Genomic DNA, 18706 nt, shown 5'->3' with positions numbered 1-18706 from the left:
TCTCATCAAACAGAAATGTGTCCTAACATCAACGAGCACTCGAGAAACCCAGTACCAAGCAACCATGGCAACCCATACCCAAAATGCAGAGTGGAAATGAGGTTGCCGTAGAGTGCGCCATGAAGGACTGTGTAATAATTTCAATTACTCCGGGTGCAATCGTGAGAACTGCCAATATTCCCACCTATGCCTCAATTGTTTTGCACGACACAGTCTTTCCCAATGCAAGAAAGCCCATTCATTCAGCAACTGACTACCCAGTATAGTGCCTGACGGTTTTGTGTTAACACCAGTGAAGGTCGACAGGTTGTCTGCTGAATGAGTCAATTATCCAGAAACAAACTTCGTTAACTACATTATACAAGGTTTTACCTATGGATTCGACCCCATGGTCTATCCCCTACCTGACACTGTTAAAGAATGTGGTAACAATCTCAGTGCAAGAAAAGATCCAGATACTGCTCTACATTTGGTTCCCTTTACCAAGACCCCATTCCTAATTTACCGAGTTAGCCCACTTGGTATTGCTATTGAAGAGGCTGATACTGGATTTATCAGGCCCCCCATGACAATGCTTATGTTCCAAGTATCAATGAACTTATTGATAAAGAGGCTTGCTCGTCAACCAACGTATCAGTAGACCATGCTATCACCAAACTCAAACCTTCAGGTATCGGCGCTTGGATGTGTATAAGTTGACATTTCGGTTGCCTTTAAGCAAGTTCCTCTCAATCCAGATGTTGGCAGTTCTTCGGATTCAAGTGGCCTGAGAAGTACTATTTTCATACTCGTCTGGCCTTCGGTTGCCGATCAAGCCCTGTAATCTTCGACAAACTGTCTACCATCTGCTGGCTCCTACAAACAAACCACAACGTCCACTTCATCCTGCACCTACTAGATGATTTCCTCACAATCGACTCTCCAACATTAGATCCCGCAGCGGCGTGGCTTCCCATAAAACAACGGGACCGACTACAGAAGTCGAGTACCTGGGTATCATTTTGAACTCTGTAACAATGACAGCACGACTTCTAGAAGACAAGCTATCTCGTATAGCCAATCTCCTCAGTAATTTCAAATGCAAGATCTTTCATATCCTATCTCATCGAACTATCCAAATCAGCTATAGTCATTGCAGCTGTGCTGTGGGGCCATTCTTGGTCCAAGAAGAGAATTTTGTTTCGCTGCAACAATCTTGCCTCTGTCCACATTATCAATAAGGGCAGATCAAAGTGTTTACAAATAATGGTGCTTATGCGTACGCTGACTTGGAAAGCTGCTTCTAATAACTTTATTGTGACTGCTACTCATGTGCCTGGTGCAACAAACGCTATAGCCAATGCTCTCTCTCGTTTCCAGATCACCAAGTTCCACACCCTAGCGCCTCTGGCCAACCTACGACCGACACCTTCCCCCCAAGCTCAGAAGTGATGTGGCCGTGAATTCTCATCTCCAGCACCTATGGTCAGCATCCATCAGCCGTCAGACACGGACAACCTACAATACAGGACTACAAGCTTACGTCAACTTTCTTGTGCATTTCAACGTCATCATATCCATGCGTTACAGCATACGGTCTCTGCCAGTGAATGAAACACTACTTGAATATTTTGTGGCATACAGATTTGGAACACTCAAACAACAATATTCAACTGTCAAATGTTAGCTAGCCGGTGTTTAGTTTGGATGGTTAGCGTCTACAAACTATCCTTCAGGGATATAAAAAGATGCAAAGTCCACCGTCAAAAACCAAGCGCTTACCAATTACCTACCATATTTTGTGCAGGCTTGTTTAAACACTCAGGAGAGGTCTCTTCAGACCCTATGTGGATCTGTTGATCGAAACTATGTGTGCCCTGGCCTTTTTCGCCTTTTTCAGATGTGGAGAGTTCACATGCTCTCAGACCTTTGACCCAGAAGCGAACTTGTGTTTGAACGCCATAATTGTGGACACAACTCGTAAGTGTTTTACATTGCGACTGAAAGCCTCAAAAACAGATCCATTTCAGAAAGGAGTTGACATTCGACTCTTTGCCACACAAGCTTATGTGTGTCCTTTCCGCTGTATGCAACGGCTTATCAAGATCAGGCACGTACATGGGGCTAGTTCAACAGCCCCATTATTCGTGGACTTAAAGTCTGTACCAGTCAATAGGACAAATTTTTTATCCTGGCAAGCCATTACATTGCGTCGCTCCGGACTTAATTCGCAAGGCTTTACAGGGCGTTCATCCTGTAAAGGAGCTGCAACTTCATCTCATCAAGACTTTAGGGCACTGGTCGTCTGATTGTTTCAATAGGTACATTTGTACTTCAGGCTATGCTTTCAAGCAAACATAGCTAGCAATGTGTAATATGCCCTAGTATACTCCTTTAGGACTTACAGCAATCTACTAGTCATGTGTAATTTTAGTATTTCATTCACCACTATTTATTTTGCATTACTATGCCCCATCAGCCTTTACTCAAGGCTTCATCGTGCCATTACTCACCTACATCTTGTTCTATTATACTGTATATATATTTCTTCTACCATGTTTTTCTCTATTATATTTTATTCCTTGGGGGCTCTCGGTTGCTCATTCTTACAAACTTCCAAACTCATAGGGAGCAGCCACATTCACACCACGGGAAAGTCCGGTTCGCTGTGACCCCAGGACCGGAAGATCCCTGGGATGACCGGGTTGTTGTGACCCCAGGTCCGGATATCCCTAGTCCGTGTCAGGAGCACCCCAGGTCACAATGCAGAGGTTTTCCGGGTCTTCGACCCCCATCTTCCCGAGGCAAGAGTGTTAACTGACTTTAATAGTCCAGTTTCCACCCTTGCCGAACTAGGCTGGAATTACTGGGCTAGATCGCAGCGCCACCAGTTGCTATTACCAGTTATGTCCCCTCTAAGCCTCTCCTATGGACCAATCAGATTCCACCTCTCGTATCACTTGCGTTTGCTTCACATAAAATGGCGGCGCCCAGTCAGGACGATCTGATCGATAATCAAGATCTATATTGTGATAAAACGGGTCTTACATCGCGAAATGCATCAAATCACGTGAGCACCTTGATTAAAAATACGAAAAGATTTGGAACATATCTGCTGATAACGAGTTGGTGGTGCACATGCTTTGCAAATCCTGCAATCAACCGAAATCTGCACTACAGTTTATGAACCGGATTTCGATTTCGGCGTGCGATGTTGATTGGACTATGCATAGACTCGTTAGTTCAGACAAAATGTAACTCCATAATACCAGCCTAGTTCGGCAAGGGTGGAAACGGGACTTTTATAGTCAGTTAACTCTCTTGCCTCGGGAAGATGTCGACCCCAGGACACCGACACCTCTCTGTGGCGCTCTCTTCCAAATCATCTTTCTCATTAGCAGCAACCGAGTCCGCCCCCATTTTTGCTAAAATATTAATAAATTTGTATTTTTATCATACTACTTGTTTTGTTGTTGTTGCACAAAATGTAATTTAATGCTCTCAAAATGAAGCCAGACTGAGAAAACTGAACTTGGTCGTGTATGTTTGGCCTTATGATGACATCCTATTTTTGTCAAAATTTTGGGATTTTAATATGGTCTTCATGAAACAATTGAATTGTTTTTGTTGCATCTGAAAGTCTTCTTAAAAGTAATAACAGGTACATTAGGCAACAGAGTTGAAACTTTATGGAAAGTAAATGTAAGTTTTTTTTGTGTTGAAACAATATTCTCCAATAGTACATTCATTCTTGAAGATTGTGGAAATTGAGTTACTTGTTTTATATTTGTTAATTCTTTAACCTCAGTATGAAGAAAATATTTCAATAGCAGTGCTGACTACAACTTATTTTAAATCTGTCTTTGGTGACATTTTGACATGTCAAGTGAGCTACAGTGCCAATGCACTAAGTTAACGGTATTGATGGTATTTATATTTTTGCCCTGTGCTGTTTTTTCCGACAACATTTCCCAAAAGAATAAATGGGGTAGAAAGGAGAAATAGCTGGAGATAGGGTAGTGAGTAAACACTGATGTGTGTGATGCATAAAGACGGCAGCGTTAAAGGTAGTCTAATGTAGGTATATTGTAGGTATTCAGTTGGTTGTGTTGGTGGACAAACATGTATATTTGTTTAACCTTTGGAAAATAATGTGTTATGTTTTGTAGAGTAATGTGATCGAGGCCTCGCCTGACATGAGGCGTGACAGTGAGAAGGAGTGGTACTTTGGAAATGCAGACAAGGAAAGACTGGGGCCATACAGCTTTAGTGAGGTAAGTTCTATGCAAAGACACAAACTTGTCTTCTGGGATATGAGTCCAGCTTATCTAAGATATTTGGTGTCACTATACTTACTTTCAATAATCTCACCATGCCCAATAGAAGCCAAAATCTTGCAGACCTATCCTACAGAGAGATGACAGGAAACTGAAACATTTATCCTATATCCTATCCAGGGGTGCAGCCAATGTGGATACTGACATGTCGAATACCCATGGGATTTTGTTACACAATCATTTGCGAACTCATTAAAACTAAGCAATTTATGACCATGACATGGCATTAGTTCAGTATTTGTTTAGTTAGTTATGTGTAGTAAACATATTTGTTGTGGGTTTTCTACATTTTGACCTTGATCAAAATTAAGTTCTTAATTTATCTCATAATGCATATCTGTCGGTTATCTTTTTCTCTAAAATTGTCACACTTTGGCATGTATGTTTCTTATTTGGATGACATCATTTTTTATTCAGTTCATTATGTATTTTTTCTATGTGTTTTATTTAAGTATTGACTGTGGATTTTTTTTTCATTGAGGTTTGAATCGAAAAATCAATGTGCAAACAATCTACAATAGTTTAACCAAAAACAGTCGTATATATCAAAGCAGACACAGTTGACGAGACTGATAAACATTCAAGGTGTAGGAATACATACTGTGGATGTGACATGAATCAGGTGATTGTTTAATTTACAGTGATTTTGACACAAAAGGCTGTATCTAGGTCAATGACTTGGACTCAAGAGAAATGTAATACGTCAATGGCAAAAGTCAATAAGTCAAATAAACAAAAATGGCGGATGGACCATAACAACAAATCAATGCAATACAGTTTGTGATTGGATGAATATATACAAAAAGTAAAGTGCTTCACTAAGTCACTATAGCTCCTGAAAGCGTTTCTCTATGATACAGAAAGTATGATGCAAAGACATGTGCTGCCCAGAGTTTCAGTTATGAAGTTTGATGGCTGTGCATTGTTTTGTTGTAAGATACTGTAATTGATACTGTAAGGAGGACTAATCCTTACTACTTACTTTTTAATTATGAAACATGTGATTCCTTGCTTAGCACTTCTATCAGTCAATAGTCCGACAACCTAAACAAACCATCAGTCAAATTGAAATTTTATCGGTCTATGACTGGTGACCAATGTCCATCTGAAACTCTGATTTATGCACATAACTTGACACGCCCACAAAGCCAATCAACAACGGAGAGTAGGATCAAAACAGAGTTCATGGGATCTGTCAATCAAAGCAAGAGGTGAGAAGAACTGCAACTGTCAGACTAACAAACTGGAACAAATATGTCCGGGAGAAGGCAGCTGTTTCAAATGACATTGTTAGTTACCGCCAGACTCGTACATTAGTGCCCTGAGAACAGGAAAACACAGTTGGAAAAATGTGGGTTAGAAATAACACCCAAAGAAATGAAATGTGTGGAACCCAGACGAGCGGAGACAAAGAGGCGCGTGAGCCTGCAAGTTTGCTGTTTCATTCCTTCTCGGCCTTCGGTCTCAAATGGTATTTGGGACAATGAATATCGGTATGCATGAATTTCGCTAAATGTCCTGTGCATGAAGATACACGTGAGCAGAAAGGGAATTCCCTCGACTGTAATGTTGGGATTCTCCAACATTTCATAATAATAAAAGTAGTTTGCTTGGTGGGCGTGGCTTATTGTTTTACATTCATTGGGAAATGAATGCAATAACATATAATCAATTCAGCTAATCAGAATGCAGAAATTACAATGAACAGTCGAAAAATTTAATTATTTGGTCATGTTTTTATCCTATTAGTGTCACTCATCAAATGGGTCCACCTTTACATATTGCACTAAGAACAATCCCAATGAATGGGTTGAATAGCATTTAGAAGTTTAAGACCAAATGACTCTCTCACTCTTGGTCGTCTGCAACTTTAGCCACTAGTCCAAAGCCCGAATCTAGTAGAACTCCGTGTGGTCTAGTAAGGTTACAAGTAGTCCATATGATAACACTTAAATCTTCTGAAAATTATGTTAAGAGCCTTGTTCTGGGTAGTAGACTCCAAAGGTTTTGGCACAAGCTGATTGGTAGTTGTTTCATCTTTAGAATTTCACATAAGTAAGTGATGTTTATTTGGGTCCTTTTCATGCAGTGCCTATATTGTCAAACTAGTTAAGTTTGCAAGGCACACAGTTGCAGATGTATTCCAAACCAGGCAGTCATGTCATCAGTTTGAGAGGATTGATGCATATGACATTGAGTAAGCAAGAAGTATTGGAACACTGGTTTGATGTCCTAGTAGTCATGTTTATTTGGTATGGAAATTCAAATACACATAAACTTCTCATTATATAAGCTTTAGACATGATATGTGTCATGAATTTTGGTTTATTCAGGAAGGGACATTGGTGGAAATTCTGCCATTTTCAAATGTTATGTAATAAAACACTTTTCTAGCTTCTGATATTTTGTCACGAACAGTTGACTGAAATATTTTGATACTTGATGTGGATGATTAATTGTTGTCAACATTATATGGCCCCAAAAAGTAAAAGTTTTCTGCAACGCTTGCAAAACAAAGGGTAAGGGTCTTGGCCCTAAGGCAATGCCCGCATCATCATAAAGTCTGCCCCACATTTCATTTTTATTTCATTTTTTAAAAAATATTAAAAATCCTTAAATATTCAAAGTCTCAAACACACGTCCCCAGCAGTGAAATGTTACAATACATAAAAACAATGCGATTCATTACAGCTTGCAGTTACCTCCCTTTTCATGCGCACTCCTTTACTGCGCATCTCATGTGTTATGGCCATGGCGGCAATGGGAGTTTGTGTGCTTGTTTTGCTGTTTGGAGATTTGGTCAATGAAAACATGAAATTTTCCATAAAACATCACTAGACATGATTATTTACAAATTCAATTATATTTATGTACTGTATGCCGGACAATGTTTCATACGCAGTGATTAAGATTACATGTGTATTTGTCTCGTAAATGGCCGGATATAGCCGTCAGCTGTTCACACATTTACTCCCCTATCTAATGGTTATTTAGTTTAAAAAATACTTAATGTCATTGCCAATTGGTTACTGAAAAGAAGACTTTGTATCTCTAACGACTAATGTTCGTTTCAAGGTGAGTTCATGGTGAGTTGATGTGATTTGCCGATCAGTTGGTACACAATTTGCCAAAATTAACGTGAACAATATTGATTGAAATCTCCAGATACACAATGACCACTTTTATAGCCAGATAGTGTAATAACAGGACTGACTTGTGTACTTATGGATTTATTGACATGCTTCTTCTGGTGTTGTACGTGTGCTCACGATAACATCTTTGTTGTGAAATAATATCAAAATCATTGTATGTGTGTATTTATTATGTAGGGAGGCCCTTTCCAGGATGATTGTACACAACTGTTTGTTTTTAGTTTTTATGTCATACCATCGAATGTTATTCATTACATGCACCATACCATATGATAATTTTCTATTAAAACTTTTGTCCATTTTAGATATTAATTTTAACAGGCTAACCTGTGCAATGCATATGTATACTGTTATAGTTATCAGGTTATACTCCAATTGGAGTTTATTTGTAGTTAATTCAGCTTAGAAAACTTGAGTAAGTCACAATCGTATTCCATTTCTCTCACATGCCCAAACTTAATTATGCCATAGTGCATGCGTAGTCAGTCGTTAGCAATTCATTTGTCTAGATCACAACGCATGGTTTTATTCAAGTATGCTTCGTAATGGTCGGGTCTTAACTGAAGTTTTTGTCACATACATTCCGGATTTGCAACGACATAGCTACCTAGTAACTAGGAGGTGACCGTCCTCGGAACAAATATTATGGCTCCTCGTTGAAAACACGATTCAACAAACAAAGCTGCATTTGATGTAAACAACCAAGATGGCTGACCCGCTGTACCAACATGACTTCGGTCTAATTCTTCGGATGTTCACAGGAGATACCAGAAATAAATCCGAACTCGGCAGCAAACAAACTTTCTCATTATCCTGCCAACTGGTAAGTTGCAGAGCTCTGACAGGACATCGCCCAGGACATCAGAATTTTACACCTTCCAAGGTCCATGTCAAGAGGACAACTCATTCAGTTTTACTCCAAGAATGTGCCAGGGAATGTAATGTCACCATCTGAACAGCCAGAGGAGAAATTAGAGTACACGGGAAATTCACCCTGTGAATTGCCTTTGCCAACCATGCTGCCACTGCTACGCAACCACTGGACCCCTACACACTGCCAAGACTGGAGACCCTGTTTCTGCAAATCTCAGGCATCAGATTCATGAGGATAGGGATATTAACTTGGCTCTGTTTATTATTCTGGATGATGTTCATTGTGGCCCACATAGCATTGAAATAGCATCTAAAAACAATTACATCTAAAAACCAAAAATGACCGACGACTACAGAAAGTGTTGGCCATCAGAGATTTCCTCAAAGCATTTTAAAGATTCAAAAAGATAATGTTGGAGAAATTCCCCAATCGCTCAGCCGAGTTGGACGAATATCAAGGCATCATTATTGGACTCAGTAACGAAACAGACGACAATGGGTTCTACACTTACCACAAGATGTTCTCGGCACAAGCGGCTGCAGCCATTGAACTACTCAATCGACCAGTATACTGGGTCAACCCGTGAAGTTCGGGGTAGAATAGGTCTTCAACAACCCATGCTTACTGTAAAAGGTGACTATGCTTGTCACAAGGCTTGTCAAGAGGCGACTAATGGGATCGGGTGGTCAGGCTCGCTGACTTGGTTGATACATGTCATCATATCCCAATTGCGTAGATCGATGCAAAGTGATATCAGTCTCTGGATTGTCTGGTCCAGACTTGATTATTTACAGATCGTCCTCATATAGCTGGAATACTGTTGAGAGCCGCACTAAACAACAAGAAACAAACAAAGTATACTGGGGCAGCCTGGACCGAGAACTTTATAGTAAGATCTTAAAATCCAGGAAAGCCAATGCATGCCAGTTGTGCGGGGAGTTAAATCATGCATCAGAATTCTCCTTGTTATTAATTTTATTATTCCTTCATATTTATGGATGAAGGTTTTGAGTTAGTATGGACAGCAGCGTATGTTAGTGACTATAGAATATATAGTGGATTTTCAGTCTTAGGTTGGAATGCAGAAAGTTTTTGTGTAAACCAGAAGTAGCATCATCTGACCGAAACTGCTTATTACTGTAGTATAAGTCAGTGCATATAGTTTTATGTTACCTCAAGCAATATTCCAGCAAGATTGGGGACGCCAGAAATGGACTTTACATATTCAACCTCGGCCTTCAGCTTGACAATCAAATGGTTTAACCACTTGGCTACCCCATCTGTGTATTATTTAACTTGCTAGATAATTCATATCCCACAGAAGGAGGTAAAAGATCTATTATATTTTCCTCCTTTGTTATCATTTCTATTTTCCTCTTCTGTTTTTATATTTGATTTTATTATCGATAATGTTGAAATGACTCAAAATTAAAATGTAGATGAGGTAAAGAATAGTCAGTAATAAACTATGTAATGAAATAGTGTGTGGATTCTCCTGTTTTTAAATTAATGGATTCAGTGCTTGTGGCATCCCATGTTTATATATATCTCATGGATTCAGTTCTTACTTGTGGCATCCCCTGTGTGTATGTGTCATGGATTCAGTTCTTACTTGTGGCATCCCCTGTGTGTATGTGTCATGGATTCAGTTCTTACTTGTGGCATCCCCTGTGTGTATGTGTCATGGATTCAGTTCATACTTGTGGCATCCCGTGTGTGTATGTGTCATGGATTCAGTTCTTACTTGTGGCATCCACTGTGTGTATGTGTCATGGATTCAGTCCTTACTTGTGGCATCCCCTGTGTGTATGTGTCCTGGATTCAGTCCTTACTTGTGGCATCCCGTGTGTGTATGTGTCATGGATTCAGTTCTTACTTGTGGCATCCACTGTGTGTATGTGTCATGGATTCAGTTCTTACTTGTGGCATCCCCTGTGTGTATGTGTCATGGATTCAGTCCTTACTTGTGGCATCCCCTGTGTGTATGTGTCCTGGATTCAGTCCTTACTTGTGGCATCCACTGTGTGTATGTGTCCTGGATTCAGTTCTTACTTGTGGCATCCCCTGTGTGAATGTGTCCTGGATTCAGTTCTTACTTGTGGCATCCCCTGTGTGTAAGTGTCCTGGATTCAGTTCTTACTTGTGGCATCCCCTGTTTGTAAATGTCCTGGATTCAGTTCTTACTTGTGGCATCCCCTGTGTGAATGTGTCCTGGATTCAGTTCTTACTTGTGGCATCCCCTGTTTGTAAGTGTCCTGGATTCAGTTCTTACTTGTGGCATCCCCTGTTTGTAAGTGTCCTGGATTCAGTTCTTACTTGTGGCATCCCCTGTGTTAATGTGTCCTGGATTCAGTTCTTACTTGTGGCATCCCCTGTGTGAATGTGTCATGGATTCAGTTCTTACTTGTGGCATCCCCTGTGTGAATGTGTCATGGATTCAGTTCTTACTTGTGGCATCCCCTGTGTGAATGTGTCATGGATTCAGTTCTTAATTGTTGCATCCCCTGTGTGTATGTGTCCTGGATTCAGTTCTTACTTGTGGCATCCCCTGTGTGTATGTGTCATGGATTCAGTTCTTACTTGTGGCTCTTTGTGACAAACTCTACTGAAGCAAATCTACAGTTATGATAAGAAGTGTGTGTAATGTGGTAGTAATCTGTGATCGCCTGAAAGAGGCATCCACAAAGGTTGAATGAGCTGAAGCTTGTCCAGACGTGCCTGTTGAGAGTCATTTGTAGTGTATAAGATCTAAATAAATATTCAGAAACTCTGAATCATTTTCTTTTGTAGACACGTTAAAGACTTATGTGAAACTTGAAGGTCCTTCGTTAATCAGAAACACTTTCTGACAAGGCTGCATTATATTCTTTTTGTAAGGGGAACTAAATTAAGAAGGTTTAAAGGTGACACTATATTTCCTAATACAAAACAATTCAGTACATATAACTTTTTGAAAGGATTGATTTCTTGCTTAAAAATTAAGGAGGTTCACCAGTGCCCTTTGACAAATGTTGATGCTAATGAATGTGCATGCTTTTATCTCAACTTCAGATGAAGCAGTTTTGGGCTGAAGGAACTATCCATGCCAAGACACGTTGCTGGGCACAAGGAATGGACGGATGGCGACCTTTGCAATCAGTGTCGCAGCTTAAGTGGACGTTGCTGGCCTCTGGTCAAGCTGTCATGAACGAAAGTGACCTTGCCACTCTCATACTCAACATGCTTATCAAAATGGCTGCCTACTATCCTAGCAGGTGGGTACTCACAGACACTTGTGGTCTTATGTGTTGTCATGCCAAGTACACCACCAATAGCTGGTATGTGGTTAGTCTGTACAAATCACAGTACAAAAACTGAAGAAATAGTTGTTTCCATTCAAATCTACTTGTCTGAGGACCAACTCAGACAGCTGTCACATGATCGACTGGAGAGACGTCACGTCCCACCACATTCCCGCTTAAATTGTCACCATACAGTCATGTGTTTTGCCTTGGTCCTCAATATTTGGCTTCAATTTTGTGGCTTGTACTTTCCTCCCACGTTAAATTTCTCCTGCGACGGGTGGGGTATATCTTATCTAATGTAATAATATGTATTTATTCCATGTGGGAAGACCGTTGTCTTCTTTATTCACGTGACTTGTTGTTTTCCAGCCATATTGATTTGGCTATATGTGTCTTCAATTCGTGACAGCCATTTACATTTTCAATTGTTGGCTAGGTATTATATTCTACATTTTATAAATACCTTTAGCCACTAGTGGTTTTTCATGCTTGTTATTTAACACACTGTTTTTCCGATTTAAACTTTGGTTTATACATCGGTGTTTGCATGTCTTCTTTCACAAAACATCTTGAATTTTCATGCATAATTTATGCTTGCTCGTTGCATTAACTGTCAGCAAAAAGTCAGCTAAAGACCCACACCCACATTGTTGGTATTGCGCACAAATTTCCACTCCAAATTTAAAATGTAACTTTTGTTCACCTCACTCCCCATCTTATCCCCGCCAGCCCACCCTTCAACACTGTCAATGCCTTCAGGTGCCTTGACCCAATGTCTACTCCGACTGCGCCCACGAGGAATGCCTTACTGTTAGTACATATGATGTCTATATCTTCAAGGTTGCCTTCCACACCTGCGCTGTTGTCTGCACAAGGTCAGATTGCTGCTGTGCCTCCCATTTTCCTGGCAACGCCTCCCATTACACGGATACTGCATGGATGTAGAACTTCATGAAGTCCATATGGCAGCAGTCTATGACACAGATGTATCCTGCGCCTGTGTATCAGCCACCTGCGCCACCAGCTACCCCAGTGCCGGAGACAATACAAGCGCTTATGATGACATCAGCGCCTGCCGTACATCAGATGCCTGTGATACCATCTGCGCCTTCCACGTCGACTTGAACGCTGTCTGTTGACAAGAACAGTTGACAAGAAAGACACCATTTGGTCCCACCCTACGTCGATACCACTGGATCCCATGCTCAGGAATACTGTCAAGGCGATAGATGAAGATTTCTCCAAGCTAACACTTGCACCAGCATTAAAGAAGACTTTCCTAATCATGCCTTTGGAGTGGCTGACCAATTGCATATCTTGGAGGAGGACCCCCAGGGGATGAGTAGCTCATCCAAGCCGACCATGCTTAAGATCCCAGATGTTAGGTTTGCCATTATCAAGACCGAGGTCAGGCGCTCACTTCAGCCTTTGTCAGCCTTCGCTGGAACAAGACCTGACTGAGACCAAAGCCATTCACCTAGACCACTAACAGACAGTGGTAGACTTTCAGCAGAGACAAATAGACCATATGAGGAATCACCAGACATCGGACACATGATTAATTTGCATACAACAGAGGTCAGACGTACCTTCAGCCTTCAGCAGCACCTGGCCTTATGGTGAGGGTTCTGTGAAAGTTCACCAATTCTCCCGTCTATCGATGTACGTTCAACGTTGGCTAATCTATTCCACGGAGAGGCCTTAGTCCTCAGGTTAATTGTTTTTCGTGTGCCTTCTGGTAGACATGATCTGTACCAAACTGGAAGATCATCTCACATTCACAATCAAGTAGACATTTGACAGAATCATCATATGCTACCTGTTGGGATCATCGTACACAGGATAAGTCGTAACCAATTTCATGGAGGTCAACTTGAGCCAACACCGGCCAAGGCACATATCCTACACAGAACTGGGAACACCACTTGTCTATCTACCACACAGTTCACAGTGGATTGTCTTTTGTTGAGCACGAACCTTGTCTCCAGCAAAATGCGGGATTTGAGGTTACTGCGCAGGATGATTTAAATATTACTCTCTGACTGTAAACATCCCGACTTTACCGGAATTAGTCAACTGACCTAATGCTCGCCGTGCAGGGTAATTGTTCAAGATTGGTTTGCATTTCTACTTGTACATAATGCTGCAACCATGCGATCAGACACATGTCGCTGTACATCAATGTGTCTGAGTCACTAACTTCAGTAGACCTCCCATGCCAACATGAGCGGTATTAAGACACCTCCTTTAATGGTCACCTCAGTATAAGAACGGGAGCACTTATACGATGCCAAGAGGATGCAAACGTTCTTACTTCATAAGATCTTTTCTAACCTGAGAATTATTTTTATTCGGTTTTATCTACTAGATAGAGCGCCGACTGTATAATTCTTTCCACGACTGTTACAAGGACCTCCGATGACAACACAAGATTTAACGAGGCACCTCCCTTCATTGTTATCTCGGTATAAGATTGAGAGCGCTTGTACGATATTGTACACAGGCGATTGGTTGGGGAGTGCATTTATTTAGTCTACATTGGATCTGGCATTGGTTCACATATGAACACAATTTTTCCTGTCTCTTCAAGACATGACACGATCAAAAGCTCTCCTGCAGTTGATTTTTCAACTTTACAGCCTTGTCAACAACCCAATCTTAATCTGCTACCCACTCTTTAACAGCCGCTTACACATTGTCAGAGGCAAGTGTTGCTGGGATTGCTCAGGATAAGCCCAGCATTTGACAATCAGAGGGCGTCTGCACATACGCCCAGTACAGCAGTTCCTGGCATCTTACATCAGATGTCAGGACCTGTACGTTGCCATCAGTCTGTCATCTCACCTCAAAACACATCTCAGTTGTTGGAGTCGAACGTCTAAGGAGGCGTCTCCTTTTATAAAACTAACTCCCAATGATACACCTGTTCGTAGACTCCTCTCTACAGTTATGGGGTGCACATCTTCAGGACCAGACAGCTTCAGGGCTGTGGTCTGCCGCACAGCACATGTGGCACATCAACAACCTTGAAGGTGCACATTCTGGCAATTTCACATTGGCAGGAGCATTTCCATAACACTCAACTCCCCATCTCCACGGACACTGTGTTTGGTGCCTGCGCAACCAAGGGACAACACACTCTCACTCCTTGCTTCAACAGCCGTTTCTGTTCTTTCATCTGGTGGATCGACTGGATCTACAATTTCTAGTCCAGCACATCCCCGAATGTTGGAACATTCTGGCAGATGCATTATCCAGACCAGACAGGGTGGCTCTTACGGAGTGGAAACAAAGGCGTTTCAACTGGTGCATCAGCGGTTCGGTCAAACCAATATCGACCTCTTTGTCACGCACCAGAACCACCAGCGAATGATGTTACACATTCTGCATCTCCTGGGAAGGGCTAAAAGCTGTACTACTTCCTAGAGTGATACACAGAATAAAAGCAACCAAGAGCCTCACTATGATATGGTCGGACCTGGTGGCGATTATTTGAAACCTCCTGTGAAGTGGAAAATCAAGATCCATCTACAGCGTCACCACAATTCTTGGCCGGTTACCTCCTTCACTTGCATACCAAACGACACTTGAATGGTAGCACAATAACTACATACTTGGTGGCTCTTAATTCAGTGTTTTGCCATTCTGGAGGATCATAAGATGATCAAAGTTCGGGAAATACAGGCCCTCCCATGCTCATTCAGGCTTGAAGATCAGAAGACCAGATTTCGTCTCCCTGCAGCGGATTTGTATGTGGTACTTCGGGGTGTGCGTGGGCCTCTGTACAAGCCCATCCATGCAATATCCTTTTTCAACCTCACAAAGAAGACAATTTTTCTCTTGACTTTAGCCACAGTGGCAAGAGTTAGGGAGTTACATGCACTGGATATTACCCCTATCCGTTCTTGAACAGGGAGCGGTTCACCTCAGGCTGTGCTGGGATTTTATAGCTAAGAATCAGCTACCAGGACAACCAACGGGTCCTTCGCCATTCCACCAATCTCTATATTGTTCCCTGTGCATGCACTATGAGTATTTTCAGCCGCTCCAAGACAGACTTGTCGTGGTACACGGAAACAACTGTTTATTCCAGTATCCCAGACGTCCAAGACCCAAGCCAGTTACAGCACTGTATCTCTATGGTTATGAGCAGTCATCCTTGCAGCATACAAGATCGCTAACCTTGATCCGAGAGCAAACGATCCTCATGAGATCATGGCGATAGCCTCAACCATGTATATACATAGCATTTGTGCTTTTAGAGCAATCATGGAAGGATGTTTTTTGGAGGTCCGACACTGTCTTCGCTTGTCATTACCCAAGAGATGTGGCACTTGAAAACTTCAAATGTGTTCCTAGATTTGTCCCCCTGGTTACAGCCTTACGTAAATAATGAACTCCACCTGTCCGGAGCCAATCTTACCCGATTTGCGCAGTGTTTTTACATGCGCGTTAGGGGGATTATTGTGCTCATAGCCTCATAGCCTTGGCTTGGTAAGTCAGTTTTTAGATTTTAGCTCTCTCTATTTTCTTCTTAGTGTTTTTTAGCTAGACTCATCCACAACTCTCATTTTCTTTCTGTACACAGGATAGAGTGAGTATTAACGATAAGGGTTTATCTATACTAGCCACATAAAGAAACTGTGCACGGAGAAAATATAGATATAAGGGCACACCGTCCATATCTGAAAGATAGGTTTGAACACAGCAATTATTTGAGACATTCGATATGACGTCATTGATGGGGGGCCTATGGACGTGCAATGTGTTACTGCACGTGCATCCTGTTCAGCTGTACACAGCATGTGCAACTCAAAATTCGCTGTCACTTTGGAAAGCATGATCTGTGGTCATTCAAAAATTCAAAACTTCTCAGGCGCAGACACAAGCATATCACAAGCAAATCATGCCAAGATTGACAGCTGCACAGCGTCATGAAGCCATTGGAATGATCCGAGCAGGAATGAGGCAACAACAGGTGGCAACACATTTCCAATGCCATCGTAACACGATATCGGCATTGGTGAGGCATTATCAGAACACATATGACGTTGCCGACCACCCACATTCAGGACGTCCCCGAGTAACGACGCCAAGACAGGACAGATGGATTCGAGTTACACATCTCCGACACAGGTTCCAAACGGCAGTAACAACGTCCCAGACAATTCCTGGACTGCGCCGTATCCATCCCAACACTGTCAGGAATCGTTTACGTCAGTACGGGATTCGACCACGACGCCCTGCCATACGTCCCATCCTGACACACCGTCATCGAGTCAACCGCCTAAGATGGTGTCGAAATCATGTTCGCCAACCTCGAATATGGTGGAGAAATGTTGTCTTTACAGATGAATCGAGGTTCAACATTTCCCACAGTGACGGGCGCCAACGTGTCTACCGGCGTTTGGGAGAACGTTATGCACGCAACTGTATTGTGGAGAGGAATCGTTTTGGAGGTGGCTCTGTGATGATTTGGGGTGGGATAACAGCACGGCACCGAACCCCTTTGGTGGTTGTTCAGGGCAATCTCACCGGTGTTGGCTACAGAGATCAGATTCTGAGGCCTGTGGTCATTCCTTTCCTGCAACGTCATGGCCCGGGATTGACATTTCAACAGGACAACGCTCGTCCTCACACGGCTAGGGTCGCAATGGATTTTCTTCACCATAACAATGTCATGTTGCTGCCATGGCCTGCAATTTCTCCAGATCTCTCCCCAATAGAGCATGTGTGGGATGAAATGGAGCGCCGTCTGTGTCGTCTTCCACATCCTCCAGATAACGTCCGTGACTTGGCACAGGATTTGAGGAGGATATGGCAGGCCATTCCCCAGGCCTTCCATGCCCATTTGGTGGACTCCATGCGTCGCCGATGCACTGCTGTGATTCACGCACAGGGTGGTCATACCCTTGGCACAAAGATAGGTCTAGTTGTGAACTGGTGTCTTTTGTAGTTTGGGATTTAAAAAAAATATAATATTTTTCGAGTTTCCATGGCAGCGACTTTGACTTAGACTGAAAATGGCAGTAGTCCTCATTTCCAGAGCAAATTTTGAAAACCGTACAATATTCTGTCATGGTTGAAAGAAAACAGTATCCAGGAACTTTAGCATGGGGCCTCACAATCCACAAGTCTCAAGGGAGCACCTGTGAGCAGATGATTGGGAACATGACAAATACACAAGGAAGTAATTTTAAAGCCTAGCCTGGTCAAGTGTATATGATGCTCGGTAGGGTCAAATCAAGGAAAGGCCTATAACTTGTAGGTTTTGCTGAACCCAAAATTGTAATAAACAAAAAAGCTTTGGATGAGATGACTAGATTGTAGAATGAAAGACTGTTCACCTGGACACACCCTGTAGAGAACAGTCATGGCGATGGACTCAAGGTGGCTCACTTGAATGTTCGATCCCTCAGTGCTCATTTAAAAAATGCGAAGAAGGACAAGTTTGTTGGTGTGCTTGATGTTTTGTGTTTCACAGAAACACACATCAATGATTACAATGAAAGAGACCTGCCAGGATATCACGTCTATCCAGGAGACAAAACACATGGCATTGCTGTGTATGTTTCAACAAGTTTCAAGAACAGTGTGATGTAATGTCATCTCGCAGTATTGAATACATTTCCTTTCTTGTTGGCAGGTTCTACATTGCTTTTGTGTATGTTCCTCCTCTGCAATGTCGGCCAAGTTTATTTTATTAACAGGGTTGTTACGTTTGTATTTACCTGATGTTCCCACAAGTTTCACGAATATTATCTGTACTGTTTCTCCAAATAACGATTGTCATATCTTTCCTACTTTTGAATGTGAATCACTCAGCCACTGCATTCATATTGCGTTGCCCAGCAACATCTATGGGGAACAACTCTTTAGACACTTCCATCTAAAAAATAACACGATCAAATTTACGATGTCATCACGTTGCGAGCTCATGTTCGAATCACTAGAAATGACGTCATGAAAGAACAAGGTTTTATCGTGAAATAAACCATGCTTCGTTCTTCATGTTTTTTTGTGATTTATTGCGTAGCTATCTTATATGTTGAGATGAGACCAATAGAACTAATAATGTGT

At 41.9% G+C, this 18706-nt stretch overlaps 1 protein-coding gene across 1 annotated transcript in view; it reads left to right on the top strand.

Annotated features, from left to right (window-relative positions):
• Positions 1-18706, top strand: part of LOC124150126 (dnaJ homolog subfamily C member 13-like) — a 592425-nt gene that overhangs the window by 206052 nt on the left and 367667 nt on the right. Inside the window, exons 29-30 of the mRNA XM_046522050.2 lie at positions 4149-4253; positions 11394-11596. Coding sequence (XP_046378006.2) covers positions 4149-4253; positions 11394-11596 — 308 coding nt within the window. The remainder of the gene's footprint in view (positions 1-4148; positions 4254-11393; positions 11597-18706) is intronic.

Source organism: Haliotis rufescens, unplaced genomic scaffold, assembly GCF_023055435.1.
Source record: "Haliotis rufescens isolate VD_foot unplaced genomic scaffold, xgHalRufe1.0.p SCAF_4, whole genome shotgun sequence".
NCBI lineage: Eukaryota > Metazoa > Mollusca > Gastropoda > Lepetellida > Haliotidae > Haliotis > Haliotis rufescens.
This window is presented reverse-complemented; position numbering and strand designations above follow the sequence as displayed.